Raw genomic sequence first — 17,251 nt, 5'->3', positions numbered from 1 at the left:
CTCAGTGCATGCATTGTTTTAGTTTGTCAGGGTCGACGCTAGCTTAGCTTAGCATAATGAATGGAATCCTTTGTTGCCAGCTAGCATGTCCTGAGTAAAAGTGATATAAAAAATGAAAAAACCCACCTAATTATTTCTTGTGGCCTGCGTATTCACAACGAGTACAAATAGCGATGCAGATTAACACTAGGCGATTTCCTAGGCAGATATTGACTTGGGACTATATTAGGGGGAAGCACAGGCGAAGCACTGCTACTTGGGCGCAGAGATATCACGCCCAAGTAGCAGTGCTTCGCCTGTGCTTCCCCCTAATATAGTCCTTAATATATAAGTCAATATCTGCCTAGGAAATCGCCTAGTGTTAATCTGCATCGCTATTTGTACTCGTTGTGAATACGCAGGCCACAAGAAGTAATTAGGTGGGGTTTTTTTTTTTATATATCACTTTTACTCAGGACATGCTAGCTGGCAACAAAGGATTCCATTCATTATGCTCCTGTCAAACTAAAACAGTGCATGCACTGAGACAAAAATGCATTTGCCCACCTATCTAAATGTAGGAAAGAAGGTGAATAAGCCCTATTTCAAAAAACGGTGGAGTGTTCCTTTAAGCTGTTGCCTTCCTGGTTTCCCCTGTGTGGAGTATGTTCCTGTCTCTGTTTTGGATTATCTTGGTTTGTGTTTTTTGAATAAACTGTTGCTGCACTTGGATTCTCACCTCTCCTCATCCCTGCTTAAAGCGTGACAATATGAAACCTAAATAGGAACAATTTTATATATTGACATATAAATCAAGACAATATAAATATTATGTTAATGTATGTATTTTGAAGTATACACATATCTTTGTATAAATGTGTAATGTACAAATTACACACATGCATATTGTTTACATACATGTGACATTTAAGTCATATTTATATATATATTTTTGTAAATAAAAATGACATGTCTTTGTATAAATGTGTTTTTTAATAGGTTTATATATATATATATATATATATATATATATATATATATATATATATATATATATATATATATATATATATATATATATATATATACAACTGACATGTCTCTGAATAAATGTGTAACATACAAATACTTTTTATGCCTCTCCTGTCAATTAGTGTGCCCTCCACATTTTTTATTTGTGGGGACTGAAAATTTGACCCTAAAAAGTACTGCTACACCGGCAGTGAGAGAGTTAACAACTTGTGAAAAGAAGGAGGGGCCATCGCACTCGACCAGTCCCATTCCAGGAAATGTGCGGCCACATCAATATGCTGATGGTTTTCGGGGGAAACAGCGCGCAAGCGTGTTGCAGTGTGGGTGCTGGGTGGATGTGGATGTGGGGGCCCGCGTGAACAGGGCGCCGTTTCTATGGTTTCTCTTTTATTCGCCACATGGACCTGGGTATATCGCATCTTCTGCAGATCTGCTTTGAACGCATTTTATCGGATGATAGGTTGTAGCAGCGAGCTACACCGAACTGTGTCACATCGGTCGTGGTGGTCGTGTTTTACAGTGTTGTTGATATATTTAAGGCCTCTCGCGCGGAACAAGAGCCTCTTTGAAGCTTTTATGTAATGGTCCGCTCTGGCCAGGAATATTCTGGACTCTCCTCTTAGCGAAGAAAACGTTTATCAGTCAAGACGTTACGTTTGGCAATGCGTCTTCCTCCTTGCATACAAACTACAGCCCTGCCCTGACGATCATCTGTGAATAACACACCGCATCAGAGTGTGTAACGTTAGGTCTCTCCCACAGGTGTCTTTCACATAAAGGATGCCGATCTGTTGAAACAGCTGAGTCTGCCCTCCTCCTTGAGCATTTTATTATTCTTGCACCGAAGACAGATTTGAAGTTAATGTTTCGCCAGGAGGTTGGTGTCCTGTCCTTTATACCGTCTTGTTCGTACCTTTTTCAATACGAGCAGAGGAACATGTCTCGGTATAATATCTACAGTCTGCTGGACTGGATCTATGGAGGTGTGGACCCCATGTTTGAGGGTAATGGAGGGCCAGAGTGCGCAGCCTTCCTCTCTCCACAGCAGAGAATACTGGAGACTCTGGTCATTGTGTTGTTCTCTATTCTGGAAGTGGTGTTGGCCATGAAGAAGCTCAATGTCCCTAAAGAGGTCCGAGATGTTGGGAGAGATGGCAGGAGGAGTAAGGAAGACAGCTGGGGCAAGAACCTGTTGCTTGTGGCTCTGTGCATGACTTTTGGTGTTGAGGTTGGGTTTAAGTTTGCCACAAAGACTGTGATCTACCTCCTCAATCCATGTCATGTGGTCACAATGGTGCAAGTAAGTATATTTATGATACAATCATAAACTATTATAATTTGTGGAGATGTGGTTCTGCTTTTATTGCAGATGATTTGGGCTGGTAACTGAAAGATTGCAGGTTCAAAATCCCAAAGGGTTGCTTCATCCATCAACACTGTGGCCCTAAACAAAACACTCAACTTCAGGTTACTTGAATGATCTGAACCCGTATTTGTATCATAAGTTGCTTTGGTTAAACTAGTTAATGATGTTGAAGTAGTGAAGGCTTGCGGCAATTTATTTCCTTTAGTTTCTAAGCTTTGAGTGTCATTTGGTTGCACTGGTTAAATTGCATACCACATAGCTAGAGGCAAATCATAACTTGTTATACCTCTCCATGGCTCTCAAAACACATGAAGGAAATGATAAAATCGGTTGTAAAAAGGAGGAAGTATAGTGTACATTTTTGCACCGCTTATTTGCAGCGGTTTAAACTGGTGTACAATTTCTCCTCAGAAATTTGAATAGCTGAATGAAGAGGAATCTGTTTCCCATATAGTCATGTTTTTGTTTGTTTTTTTGCTCTCTTTTTTTTTTCAAAAGGATGTAATAATTACTGTCCAAAAGCAATAAGGCACTCAAGACCCAACTATATTAGTGAATAATAGTCACTTAACCGCAGTCTTTAACTTTGACTACATTCACAATATAATATTGCCTCTCGTTCTTTGTTACAATAATAATCTTTATCTTTCAGTTTGATTTTTTTTTTTTTATCTAAAAAATGTAAAGGCTCATGTCCATGTTATTTGTGATTGATTTTTGCCTATATATATTTGTCTAAAGGTCAGCAGTGGTAGCGCAGATGTGTGTAGGTTGACACTGGACACACATGAGTCCAGATCGGGCTCGCCTTTATGATTTACGGTCCAATGTGATGTAATTTACAGGTCTACAGCTATAGACTCTCAGCACAAAACATTCAGAATATTTTGACTGTAGCCCTTTTAAAGCTGAGCTCTATTACAATCCCTCTACAAACGGGTTTGTTTATGCTTCAAGTACAGCTCTGTTCATTACTGAAAACCTTATTTCTTTCATACTTGAAATAGAAATTGTGATGCAGAATACCCTAAAAATAACGCACCCATGTAACTGGCCCAAATTTTTATATACAGTAGTCAACATTTGAAGTGGATCAAAACCTTTCATCAAAGTTCTTCATGAATTTTGAACAACACCCGTTCTTGTCTTAGGACAACTTTGATGAACTTTTTTGATCCACTTCAAATGTTGGTCTACTACTGTAGTATTGTAACTGGTCCAAATTAAAATATGAATTGTGATGCACTGTAAACTCGAGTAAGTTTGCAAAACTCAATAAATTTAAGGCAATCAGTTGCCTCAAAATATTTAAGTTAAGAAATTCTAAGTTTAAGTAAGCAGATCTTGCAGATTTTTATTTTGTACTCATACATTTTATTTGTTCCTAACGTGAAATGTAGTTCTTGAGTACATTAATCCATACATTTAACTTAAAAGTTTCATGTAACCCCAATGTGAACATTTTTAACTTAGAATAAATTTAGCTGGTTATAACAAACTAGTTCAATAAATGCTAACAATAGTATGGTTGCTGTATGAACGCAGTAATATAAAGCATTTACACACTTGCTCTCAAACCAAGCCGCATGCACCACTTGTCATCATGACGGTAACTCTCCTAAAATCAACATTAACAAATATTCTTCTAAATTAGCATAACAAAGCATTAATCACTACTAAATCTCCACTTAACATTAATCTTCCACAAAAAAAAATTACATTACACTTAATTTCAGCATTTCCTCTCTCTTTCGAGTGCCATGGGCAAAGCATGCTGGGAAATAGAAATCCCAGCCCAGTTTCAGTTGAACTTAAGTTCGTCTAAATTAAAAGAAAAAATTTCATAAAACTCAAAACAATGAAACTGTTCAGTTTACTTAAAATATGTCAGTCCTGTGAACTTGAAAGAAAAAGAAAGTGCTAAATACAATAAAGTTCATTTGACTGAACTAATTAGTTTCATTTAAGTTTGTCCTACTCAGTCCAATTAATTATTTTGAGCGTTAGGGTTTACAGTCGAAATAAACATTTGTGATGGCTAAAGCCTTCCTGCAAAGTTCAGCTTCAACCTTAATCAAACACCTGAATCGGATAATTAAGATTCCCAGAAACAGTTGATAATTGCAGACAGGTGTGTTAGAGAAGTGTTGGAACGCGCTCTCTGCGTACAGGATTGGGCACTCCTGATTAAAATTATCTTGCTGTGTGACTAATGCAGTTTAAAAAGTACAAAATATTCTATGAAGTGGAGTAAATGTAAGTGTAAATGAAGTGTAAAGTATTAACTTTACAGAGTGTCTGTTTACAGAATGTCCAAATAGCCCATCTTGTTGGCAAAGGCTATTTACACCATCTCCGTCTTGGTTGAGCCACACAAAATTGCAAAAGGAACTAAACCGGTAACTGGACAGTGATTGGAACATTAAATTTAGCTTTTGATGCAACGGCCCGAGTTCAACTCTTTTCCTGGTCCTGGTTCTTCTCCCTTTTCCCAATGCATATAATCTCAGAGAAGTGTTTATTTTAAATAAAAATGAAGAAAATATTTGAAAAGTGGAAGTGAAATGCATAACGGCTATTTACTAAGTGTATAAAAGAAATTGGAAATGGTGTCCTAGCGTTGATCGGACATCGGCATATCGACCATAATGTTTGCGTATTTACTGAATTAATTGCACTATATTTATTGCTTACTATTTTATAAAGTACTACAATACACTGAGGTGCAAAAAGTATTTGCCACTATTTGCAATAAGTATAAATACCACCATCTAATTATACAGTGCAAAGAAAACACTCCAATTTTCACTTAGTTTAAATAGCATCTTTCACCTCAATTTTAAGGTTGTGAAAACTGCATGTACTGTGTATAATTCTAAAATTAGAAACACTATTTTAGATAAAGTATAGCATGTCACTGCTGTCCCTGTCATCTACCCATTACTGATGTATTATATACGGATAATAATTTAACTATAATATGCATTTTAAAATATACTCCTTAAATCGACGGAACTCTATTATTGTGATGATACCAGTAACATAGTTTCTATAAACAGTTTTGTTTTTTTCCATTGCCAAGCTCATTTGGCAATTGAAAAGGGCTGGTACTGGTGGTAATTCCTCTTTAACCTCTGTACTCATCTGGTTCTGTTTTTGGTTAAAGTGGCTAAAAACAGAAGTGGTTAAATACAATGGCTATTTGTAAAAGGAGTTGTTTGTTGTTTCAACAGAAATTCTTTTGAGGAGGTGTGTGAAGGTTTGTTTTATGGACTTTTTTTGTACAAAGATAGCTAATCTCAGAAACTGATCAAAGTGGTCTGTGATTCAGTTGAACTAACAATGAATTGATGAATAATAGTATATTTAACATTAATGTAGATTAATCTGTCCCAAACAGGGGTTTGCAAATCCCTGGGGGTTTGTGAGGGAACTGCAGGGGCTTCGTTCATTATTATGCTAATTATTACTTAACATGTAACATTGAAATAAACAAGTGCAAAATTAATTGAACTAAAACTGAAATGGTAATATTTGTTTGCATGTTATGTAACCTTTAACCAACATTAGAGAATGGTGAGGATGCAAATGTGTTAAATATATAAAAATATTAACTTTAAATCTCAGTACTTTAAGTAAATATTTAACGGTTTTGGGGTGCAGCTGACAAAAAAAGTTTGGTAACACATGACCTGGTTCAAACCTTATGCGCTGTTTGTTTAGGGTGTACACTCAGGATGTTTAGGGTCTTTGTAACAAAATAATGTCTTTTTTTTATTTTTTTTTTTAACAATGCTACAAAATTATTTCAATCATTTTATTAATATTTATGAATTTTATTTTTCGCCTCAACTGGTATCAATGGTATCATTTATTTGACTTAATTTGTAATTATTTAAATATGTTCACTTATATAAAACTGCAACATTATATAAAATTCACTTTAAAGAAGATCTACATTTTTCAATTTGATTCATGTGATAACATGAAAAATGTGTCATAGTTGATAATAGTTAACATGGTAAAAAATAACTGCTGCCATCTACTGTAAAACGAACACTTTAAAAATGAAAATAACATGAAATTTCAAGTGCAGCCAGACTGCAGAGTCTCAATGTCTCGGATGCCATTCCCAAGTTTTCGTTTAGATTTGATTAGTATCATTATTAATTAAATCATTATTATAACAATAAAAAAAGGCACATGCCACATGGAAACTTATGCAAACAGTTTTCAGTGATGGTGCAAACAAATATTTATGCTAAAATACATATCATTGCTAAAAAAATGAATATATGAAAAATAACACATGTATGCAAACTTTTGGAACTCCTTTCTGTCTTGATGTTTTCATACTTGTTGCAAAAGACACACAGATTGCAAAGCTAGTCTAATGACAAAAGTCTTTAGTAAATTTAATGGACAAATGAGAAGCACAATCAAATTCAAGCCTATCAGCTATATTAGGTGTAAATATTTGATATATTAAACAGTCCTACTCAGACATAAGCATTTTTTTTTATTGTAAATGACTGGTTTATGAGAATGTTCCTGTCATCTATGTGAGGTTTTACATATTGAGGTTTTAGTTGTATTGAGCAACTAGATCAGGAAATCCTTGTTGGGTTTGCGCAGCCCAGGCCCCGGTTGCCCGTCTTTCACTTCACGCTATGATGCCACTTTACTAGGCCTCCAACATGTGTTCTCGCCTCGGCATGTGTTCTCAAACGCAACATCTCATAGTAACTTCATAGTTCCACTTATGTCAATAAACGTATTTGTACAAGTCTTACAGTATTTGAACAAGGTCACAGTCTTATCATCTGGTAAATAATAAAGCCAGAACAGTGGAGAATTGTAAACAGATTCAATGAAGTGCAAAACCAATAATATGCACAAGGAGTTAAGGGGAAAGTAACCTGCTTTATAAATCCTTCTGTGCATACAGAATGTAACTCAAACATTATTGACTGTAGCAATAACCAACTTTTTTTTTGAAGTACCTCCTTCCTCCAAACCTTATTGTCATGATATTTTCTCTTCTGTCTCATGAAAAACAAAGCAATCTGATTGTTAATTTGACACCAGATAGGGCATGTAAAGCAGAATTATGTCAGCCTCAATAAATGCCAAAAAATGGAGCAGGAGTAGCTTAAGGTATAGCAGTTAAGAAGAAAACACTGATGTACAGTAGATGCCTACAAGGACTGTAGATAGATAATTGCTTTGTGTTGTTGTTCTGTCAATCTCTTCAGTAAAACAAAATAAAAAGACTATAAAACTGGTTTGTTGCCCATATATCCTGAAATTTGTGTGATCGGCGCCTATTTGAATATGTGCAAACATGGTTTATATTTGAGAGCATTGATGAAGAAGAAGATTAGAATTGAATAGTGACAAGGAAGTTATCAATAGCCCTGGTCTACTTTTACTTTCATCCACTTTTTTTGTGTTCCGGGTAAGAAAGATAAACAACAACGACAGCAAAACATGGTTTGAAACGACATATGGGTGAGAAAATCGTAATGCTTCTGTTATGAATGAGACTTGTTGATGGCTGTTTCATGTACGAGACCCGTATGATTGCTTGTACAGATCTTTTTTTAAAGGGTATAGGCTGGGTGAAATAGTTTCCTAACTAATCTAGGTGTAACTCAGCTCAGTGTTTCTACACTCTCACTTTTTACATCCAGAGGAATAACATAATAACTTCCTTTTTATGTCTTCAGAGTTATGCTATGTTGTTGCAATAGTGGTCAAAATAACAAATTGCACACTGCACCAATCACTGTTACATGTTGAGATGTAGTGAACAGAGGTTATTTACACATAATCAGGATAAGTTCAAATACCTTAATTATAAAGTTTTCCTTTGAAGCGGTTCACTAGGGATTTAAGACATTCATTAAACTGAGGCATGCATAGAAACCACTCCAAAACATCCTTGCATCGTGTCAGCAAATTTTGCGTGGGCAAACACCATTAGCCTATATATTCTTCAGAAAATGTCCAAATTGAGTCTAGACTATCATTGAATTAAATAAGCTCTTGGAAACTTTCTAAAGAAATGGAACATACAACATTGTTTTATGATCTTAATTGCAGTATTGCTGTAACAGTGTTATCCAACTTTTCACTCACAAGAAAGTGAAAGCGGTATCATCCTGTAACGTGACGTCAGATTGTGCTTTAGTTTGACTCACCTGGGATGATGACATCTGCTGACAGGATTCAACTTCCTTCCTTCCTGTGCCAAAGAGGGAAACGCTGGCTACCCTCCCAACAGATCCTAAACAATGTCAATCTGTGATCTCATTAAAGGAGAACTCCGGTCAATTTTAACATTGAGCTAATTTTTTTGTACATTTGGAGTGCTGTCAATACAGAACAACGACAAAAATTGGTGTTGTCTACACCGAGTTATTCTATTTTTTAAATTTGCACCCTGTTGACTTCAATGGGGCAAGTACTAAACCTGCTTTTAGCCTCTTAACATCCTTGATGTGTCATTACAAGTGCACAGAAAATGTGAGTGATTCCTTCAGAGTGAACACGAGTGGATCTGACTGCAGTAGATGTGAAAGATATGTATAAAAATGATGTTATTTAAGCCAGCGCAAATACCTGTTTACATCCTGTTTTTCGGTTGAAGTCCAAAGTAGTCGATTGCCGAGTTCACGCGCGTGATCATAGGTAACTAAACCTATGCGCGTGAACTCGGCAATCGACTACTTTGGACTTCACCCGAAAGCAGGATGTAAACAGAGGTATTTGCGCTGGCTTAAATAACATCATTTTTATACATATCTTTCACATCTACTCCAGTCAGATCCACTCGTGTTCACTCAGAAGGAATCACTCACATTTTCTGTGCACTTGTAATGACACATCAAGGATGTTAAGAGGCTAAAAGCAGGTTTAGTACTTGCCCCATTGAAGTCAACAGGGTGCAAATTTAAAAAATAGAATAACTCGGTGTAGGCAACACCGACTTTTGTAGTTGTTCTCTGTATTGACAGCACTCCAAATGTACAATAAAATGAGCTCAATGTTAAAATTGACCGGAGTTCTCCTTTAACCCTGGAGTAGATATGGCTCACAGCCATCCTTAGTTGCCTTTATCACTGAAAGAAAATACTGCATGAACCACATTCTCATAGTCTTAGTAACCGACAAAAAATTTTTATCATACGAAAGTAAACAAATGTCTCTATAATTTGAAACATTGACATTTATTTTAATATTGACATTTATCTGAAATTTATTTATAAATGAAACATCTGAAATAATTCTTGAAAAAGATTGTTTAAACGGCTCTATTACAAATGCAATTTCATTTTTAGATTTGTTATTTTAACAGCTTTTTTCGCTGATGGTGTTGTTGAATTGGTGTTTTTGCATTGCTACATGAGAATAAATAAGTAAAATAAAGATGATCAGAGAATTTATAGGTATATTTCTGCCATAATCAAAATGCTACATAATCCAAGTTGGATTATTTTTAAGTAGTTCTGAATGCAACACTGAACTGGTCCAAAATGGTGGTGTTGTCTTCAGGTATCCATTTTTCAGTAGCCAAACGTCTCTTTGATTAACACTTAGCCACTGAAAATGTGATAAATTTGTACTGATAAGCACATCTTGGCCCATGGTTCAAAGATTGCATTTATATTTGATCTATATTTGCTTTGTCTGAGAGAGTACGTTATTGAGCTTTATTACTTCCTCTTTTGCAGATCTTCCTGCTTGCATGTCCCCCCTGTAAAACTGCAATGGTTATCTTTAGGTAAGTACTCAGAAAGAGGTTGCACTGCAGAGAACTGTGAGCTTTCTTTGTCAACTTCACTCTTGGTCTTGTGCAATGTGAGTCTAGTGACAGTAACTAATGTAACATGTGGCCTCTCCAGCTTATGAGGAATTCAAACCTTCTTAAAATAGCCTTTGAAACTTTCAACACCTTTTTCTGTGTATGCTTAGGATACTCTAAATCTAGGACTGCACCATTATGACAAACATAATTCTCGATTATTCCCTTAAAATTGTAATTGCGATTATTAATTATGATTATCACAATTTACGTTGAATGATGTTTTGAATAGCTTTATACCATTGTTTGAAGCAACTGCATGCCATATTTTTATATAAAAATAAAAAGCAAGCTGAAAACACTCTTCCTGAAAAACTTTTATTGCTTTTCTATAGCATTAAGCCTCAAATGTCAACTATACATTGGTTTGGTGTCTTCTTTAAATTAAATAAAATAAAAAGTTAAAATATGCATGGTATAATAATAGGGGCTTTCACACTGGGTAATTCTAGGAACTTAGTTTAAGGAACTAACCACCAGGGTAGTTCCCTAAGAAGTAATGTTCCCCTTTGGCCATTTTCCGGGTGTAACAGGTGATGTCACTTTGTAAAGAATCAGTACACACCTATCCAACTTTTTCCTTACGCCCCATGATACTTTGCGCAAATTTTGGGAGTAACATCCATTAAACTGTAAACAATCAGCGAAAGGTTCATTCTATGTATGCAATAAAAGCATTTTCAAAAACTGAGTGCAATGAGATGACATTATCCTACTCATCCTTCAACCATCAAACATTCAAAGGAAATTTAAAAGTCTAAAAGCATTAACAAATGACAACAACAGACTGTGAATAATGTTCATTTCTCATCTCATTGTACCAAGGTTTTGAAAATGCTTATTGCGTTCATGGAGCTAACCTTTCACTGATTGTTTACCAAGAAAAAGACATTTGAGAATTTTTGTTTGCATTTCTTATCTACTTATGTCGCTACTAACCACAACCTTTTTTTTTCAACACATCCCATAATTTTAAAAATATCGGCCTCTACCAAATGGTTGAGACTGGCACTTAAAGGTAAAAGAAATTGTTTACACACTTTCATATGAACTATGAAAATATGAACTATAATACTAATTTATTTAAAAACATAATCAAAATAAAATATTTTTGTATATTGAATCTTCTTTATTTATTGAAGTATGCCATTAAATATTTCAGGTTTTCATTTTAACATAGGAAATTATGTTTTCTTGTTTTTTAACAATAAACAAAAATAAATAACGCAAATAACTAAAATTAACAAAACCAAAGGCATTACATTCTTCCTGCATTCAAAAACTAAAACAATAAATAGCAAAAGATAGTAATATAATGGCATTTTAGGCTTTTATGTTTCAAGAAACACGCCGTCAAGTATGGTAGAGCAACAGGATTTTATTTTTCCTTTGTCTATCAAGGTGGTCTATGCTCCCCTCGCATGTCGCAACTCGCCCGCTGTCTCCTCCTATGGAGTCATAAGCATCTTAGGTCGTTTCGTGCCACTTATATCCCTGGCCTGCTCAATCGTGCTGCCAACGAGCTCACACAGCCTGAGGCCCCGGGAGAGTGGACTCTGGTTCAGCTGATCTAGGACCACTTTGGGGCCGCACATATAGATCTGTGTGCCTCTCCGGACTCGTCCCATTGCCAGTTGTTTTACTCCCTGACCGAGGGCAACCTCGGCACGAATGCACTGGCACACAGCGGGCCCCGGGGGGCCTGCGCAAGTATGCGTTTCCCCCAGTGAGCCTTCTCGCACAGACACTGTGCAAAGTCAGGGAGGAAGAGGAGCAGGTCTTGCTAGTTGCCCCTTATTGGCCCAACATGACCTGGTTCCCCGAACTGATCGACTACGTATCCGTTCCCTCCTTCAGGTAATGAGTGTTACATGTGTAACTGAGACGTTTTCTGGTACAAGGGCCTGAAGAGTGCGCATTCTTGTACCATAGAAACTGTTGACTTCCATCTAGTAATTGTGTAAAAAAAAATAAAAAAATTTGTGGCACCAAGTAACATCATTTTGTAAAGTTTGGGCTCTTACAGTGTAATATGTCAAAAAAAATAAATAAATGCTTACCTAGAAAAAATGTAACCAAAAACAGTTTACATGGCAGGAGTGGTTTTTGTGTTTCTGAAGTCCATGTTAGAGGAAGTGTTGTGACGAGTGCTGTTGACTGATACTGTGACATCTAGTGGATTTTTTTGGCATAACATACCTCAACCAGATGGTAGAGATGGCTCAATCAGCTTGAGTTAAGGTACTCCTCTCAATAAAATATAGTGACTCAAAATGTGCTCAACCATTTGGTCGAGCAGGCAGAAGTTACTCCCACGATTCACGCAAAGTGTCATGAGACATAGGAAAAAGGTGGATAACGCATCACAATTACACTTTCAACTGTGAACATATTTCTCACACATTGTTATTACTGCCCCTTTTTCAAATAGGTTAGATATTTGGACCATTTCTTGTAATATGTTTAGTTTGTCAGTCTGTTTAAGGTTTCTTCAAATGCAGCCACTCAGTTCTGCTCAGTTCCATTCTTGAAGACGGAGCCTTCTCTGACTTCCAGCTCCTAAGAATTATTTTTCTGCCAATCATTAAACTGGTTTGGACCCAGTAATATCTTACATATTTATCTCTCATTGTCCACCCACCTAATATAAACTGTCTAGGACACAGTGAAACATTAATATCTAAAACCGTGCAGATGTGTTAATGAACTGTGAATTATTTTTTTTGTACACAACAATAGAGCACAAGCTAAATCTCCATCCTCAGCCTTACATATCCAGAAATATGGTGTATCTTTTAAAATCCAAGCCTAAACAATCTGGAAGAATCTCTTAAAACGGTGCATTATCTTAAATGGTATAAGGTGTTCTATTGCATCCCTAGGGTGTTTTCACACTTGAGTCCTCTTTAAAAGAACTGAACTCAGACCCCTGAAAAGGACCAAGTGTGAAAACACCCCTAGATGCTGTTTTAACATTATTTAAAATTCTATTCCATTCCTCGCCATTGAACATCAGGTTCAGATCTCTTTACCATATTTCCTTAAGAGCTAGTAGCTCCAACGTAAAGACTTTGAATCAACCAGTAGTTCACTGATGCTTCACGACCCTTACCATATGCTGATATTACCATACAGTGACCCAGGAAGTTGTGTACTAGAACCAAACCTTGTTGTACATAGTAAATGGTGTAACTGTAAATAGCAGGAAAAACTGAGATCTAGATATAACATAGTTAGGGATGGGCGATATGGCAAAAATATTATATCTTTTTTTTATATATTATATCACGATTCTTTTTCATGTTGGTTTTACTATTTTGCAAGTGACTGAGCATTGCAGCCAAATGAACTTTGTCATTATTTTCTTTGTTATTAAAAGATAAGAACAAAGATACACATTACATATACACAACATACAATATACAAAATAAATAAACAGTGCTTTATTTTTTCAGCTACAGTAGGTGTATTTAACAGAAGCATCGAAGAGAGAAATTAAATTAACAAATATAAAAATAAAACACTACATAGACATCACTGGATAAATTATACATTGATACTCAAGTAAAGGTACTTTTAAATTTCTCAGTCAAGAGCAGTGAGTGATTTTCTCTTTGTTTTTTGTTGTTGTATGTATTAACATTAAAGTGATGGTTCCCACAAAAACGAAAATTGTCATAATTTACTCTCTCAAGTTGTTTTAAACCCAAACAAGTTTATTTCTTCTGTTGAAAAAAAGTTATTTTGAAGAATGTGGGTAACCAAACAGTTGCTGGTCCCCATTGACTTCCATAGTATATATTTTCCTACTATGTAAGTCAATGGGGATCCAGCAACTTTTTGGTTAGCCACATTATTCAAAATATCTTCTTTTGTGTTCAACACAAGAAATAAATGAATACAGGTTTGGAACAACATAAGAGTAAGTAAATAAGGACAGAATTTTCATTTTTGGGTGAACTAATCCTTTAAGGACAAGCGGCAGCATGTTTACTATTAGGCTACTGTCACTTTAAGACCGGCACGCATCTAATATACACTCATATGACGCACCCGATTTTCCCTCAAATATTTGCTTTTACTTTAGACATAATCAACTGTGTTTATGTAAACCTGGTGTGTATTTGACAGTACCCCAATAAGACTCAAAAGATAACTTAGTCCAGTAACCAGGCGCTGTTTGACACGCTTTAAGTGCCTGAGAGCTTTGGGTGTATGCGCTCAGAAAAGCACATGTTAGAACAGCGCATCAGCAAACGAATTAAATGTTTTACCGGCAAGGCTTTAAAGCACATGCAAATAATGAACTTTTGTGAATTGCAGTGTCCCGTGAGTGTAACTTGTCCTCTGCATTAACATGTGATGTGAATGTACGTTGCATTGTACAGTATGTTGGGATGGAGGCGCCAGAACGGCAACTGATAGAACGCACTGTAGCACGATATTTCTTCAAAAGCAGATCGTGGAGACATTTTAATCGTCCACGATGAAAAATCGTGATATCGCACACCCCTAACCATAGTACTGTGAGTGTTCAAATGACTTGACTTCAAGTCAAGTCAAGTCAAGTAATCTTCATTTATATAGCACTTTTAACAATGTAGATTGTTCCAAAGCAGCTTTACAGTGATAATTGGAAATTAAAGTAACAGAGATTGTTTTGGCTTTACAGCAGCTCTAGAATAAAGTTATTGTCCAGCTAAAGTTAGTTTGATTGATTCACTTCCGTTGCAACGATCATTAGTTATTAACTTAGGGGCCGCTAACACGACACCATTTTAACAGAAAACTCTTAAAGTCCCCGTGAACCGGAAGTTGCAAACGACTTTTCTCCAGTGCTGTGACGTATTTCCCAGTGAAACGGAATATTGAACAGAGGGCAGGGTTTTACTCTAGCGCTCCTCCTCTCCATCTCTGCTCATAACAGACTAACGGCTTGAGGGGAGTGGTTAAGCGTTGCCCAAACCAATTCCTCAAACCTACGTCATCAGAGAAGGTCCTCCAATGCAGAGGGGAGGGGCATTTTCAGATTTTGATTAAAGATTACCATGGTAAAAATTTTTTTTTTTTAATATTTTCTTGCACGGATTAATTGTTCACCTCAAGACTAGTAATATGCGCTAACAAAGTAAATAGGGTCAATTTTGATTTCATGGGGACTTTAAGTTCTTTCTGCGCAAACTTCAAAAACGCGAACCAGTGAGAACGCCGATGGCGTGCACATGCACATTACGAGTTCATGCACAGTTTACGAGTTTTGAGTATGCGCATTTGAATATATGTGCGCAGGCATGTAGTCCTTCCCTACAAATCAACCCTCAACATACTACTGTTTTAACCATTCAGACAACCATTTTCAAAAGGTCACCTAATATTACAACACCCTTAATTAATACACAATTTAGGGTTCAACCTTATACTTGAACAAGCATTTAAGTAAAGGTCAAAGCTACACTGACAAATATCTTTAACCATACTGCATGTACTGTAAGTGTGAAATAACTGGATTTTTTTCACCTCTCCAACCTGTTTAATGGCCAGACTCTGCAATAGTGAAATTGAAGGCAAGACAGATTGTTCAATCTTGTATCAAGGGAGAGCTTGCTCAGGAGGAAGTGACCAATGTGGCCATGTGTCTTAAGATTGAAAGCATAATAATAAAACAATACATTAGGCAGGCCTAGTCCACCTTTCTCAACAGGTAACTTAGAATGTAACCAAGGTCGCTTACCATTCCAAATAAAAGTTTTAGCCTACATATTCTTTCAAACTGTTTAATGTAGGAAAATGGTAGTTGTAATGGGAGCGACTGTAGTAAACAAATCTTTTTTTTTTTTACATTGACTTTTCTATCCATTGACATACAGAATGGTTCCCATCTATCGATAACACAGAAAATAATTTTCATTAAGGGATCAAAATGAACTATCACTAAATCATTTAAATTTGGGGTAAATAAATACATATCTAATTCCTAACTTAGGCCATTGAAACATGCCAAGATGAAAAACTGTGACAGGGTAAAACGCAGTTAATGCAAGAGCTTCTGATTTAGACCAATTCACCATATAACCTGAGAACCGAGAGAAGGCGTCGGTTCTAAGGAGGCAAGGTACAGATCTAACAGGGTCAGGAATCAGAATCAGAAAGAGCTTTATTGCCAGGAATGTTTGCACATATGAGGAATTTGTTTTGGTGACAGAAGCTTCCACAGTACAAACAGAATTGCAGTGACAGAAGCATCCACAGTACAAACAGAATGACAATTTACTATCTATTTTCACAGATAGTAAAAATAATAAAAATAGAATAAGTAAATAGGAAACAACAATATACAAAATATAAAAAAAAAATACACAATATAAAAAAATAGACAATAGATGGTATGTACAGCTATGTATGTACAAATGCCAGGAAATGTAAATAAGAAGTATGCTGTGTTAAATAAATAAATGTATAAGTAGTGTTGTGTATTGCAGATGTTTATTGCCAAGTGGGGGCATTAACTGTTCATGAGTTGGATTGCCTGAGGGAAAAAACTGTTCCTACCCTAGTAAAAAAAACTATACCAAAATGTATTTAAAATACATTTCATACTAAGTATACTACAAATCCATTAACATATACACTGACATATTGCTTGAGATGTACTGAAATAAATATAATTAAACTTTATTTTCTTTATTGCATAATACACATTTCTTAATATTAAGCCTTAAAATGTGTTTTATTATCACTATTAGTAAGGATAGTATGATCACTGTATAAGATCAGTTTTTAAATGCAAGATATTTAAAGTGTACCTAAAGTATAGTTGCAATAGTTTAATTTAAGCACAATCAAATATACTTACTTAAGTATATCTTGGGTGATCTTCAGCACTATTTCTGGATAACTAAAGTACATTAAGCACAAAATTAGCTGTTCCAATTTAGCAGACTTTAAGTATATCAATTTATTATACTAAAAGTACAATTGCAGGGTATTTGTATTAAGTACATAAATAT

The 17,251-nt window shown here is 35.7% G+C and overlaps 1 protein-coding gene across 1 annotated transcript in view; it reads left to right on the top strand.

Annotated features, from left to right (window-relative positions):
• Positions 1-1,258: 1,258 nt before the first annotated feature.
• LOC308705568 (transmembrane protein 164-like) overlaps positions 1,259-17,251 on the top strand; it is a 41,642-nt gene continuing 25,649 nt past the window's right edge. Inside the window, exons 1-2 of the mRNA XM_081390643.1 lie at positions 1,259-2,311; positions 10,114-10,163. Coding sequence (XP_081246769.1) covers positions 1,874-2,311; positions 10,114-10,163 — 488 coding nt within the window. The 5' untranslated portion in view covers positions 1,259-1,873. The remainder of the gene's footprint in view (positions 2,312-10,113; positions 10,164-17,251) is intronic.

The sequence above is a fragment of the Scardinius erythrophthalmus genome, assembly GCF_964197995.2.
Source record: "Scardinius erythrophthalmus genome assembly, chromosome: 17".
Lineage (NCBI taxonomy): Eukaryota > Metazoa > Chordata > Actinopteri > Cypriniformes > Leuciscidae > Scardinius > Scardinius erythrophthalmus.
The sequence above is the reverse complement of the archived record's forward strand: the minus strand, read 5'-3'. Positions and strand labels throughout refer to the sequence as shown.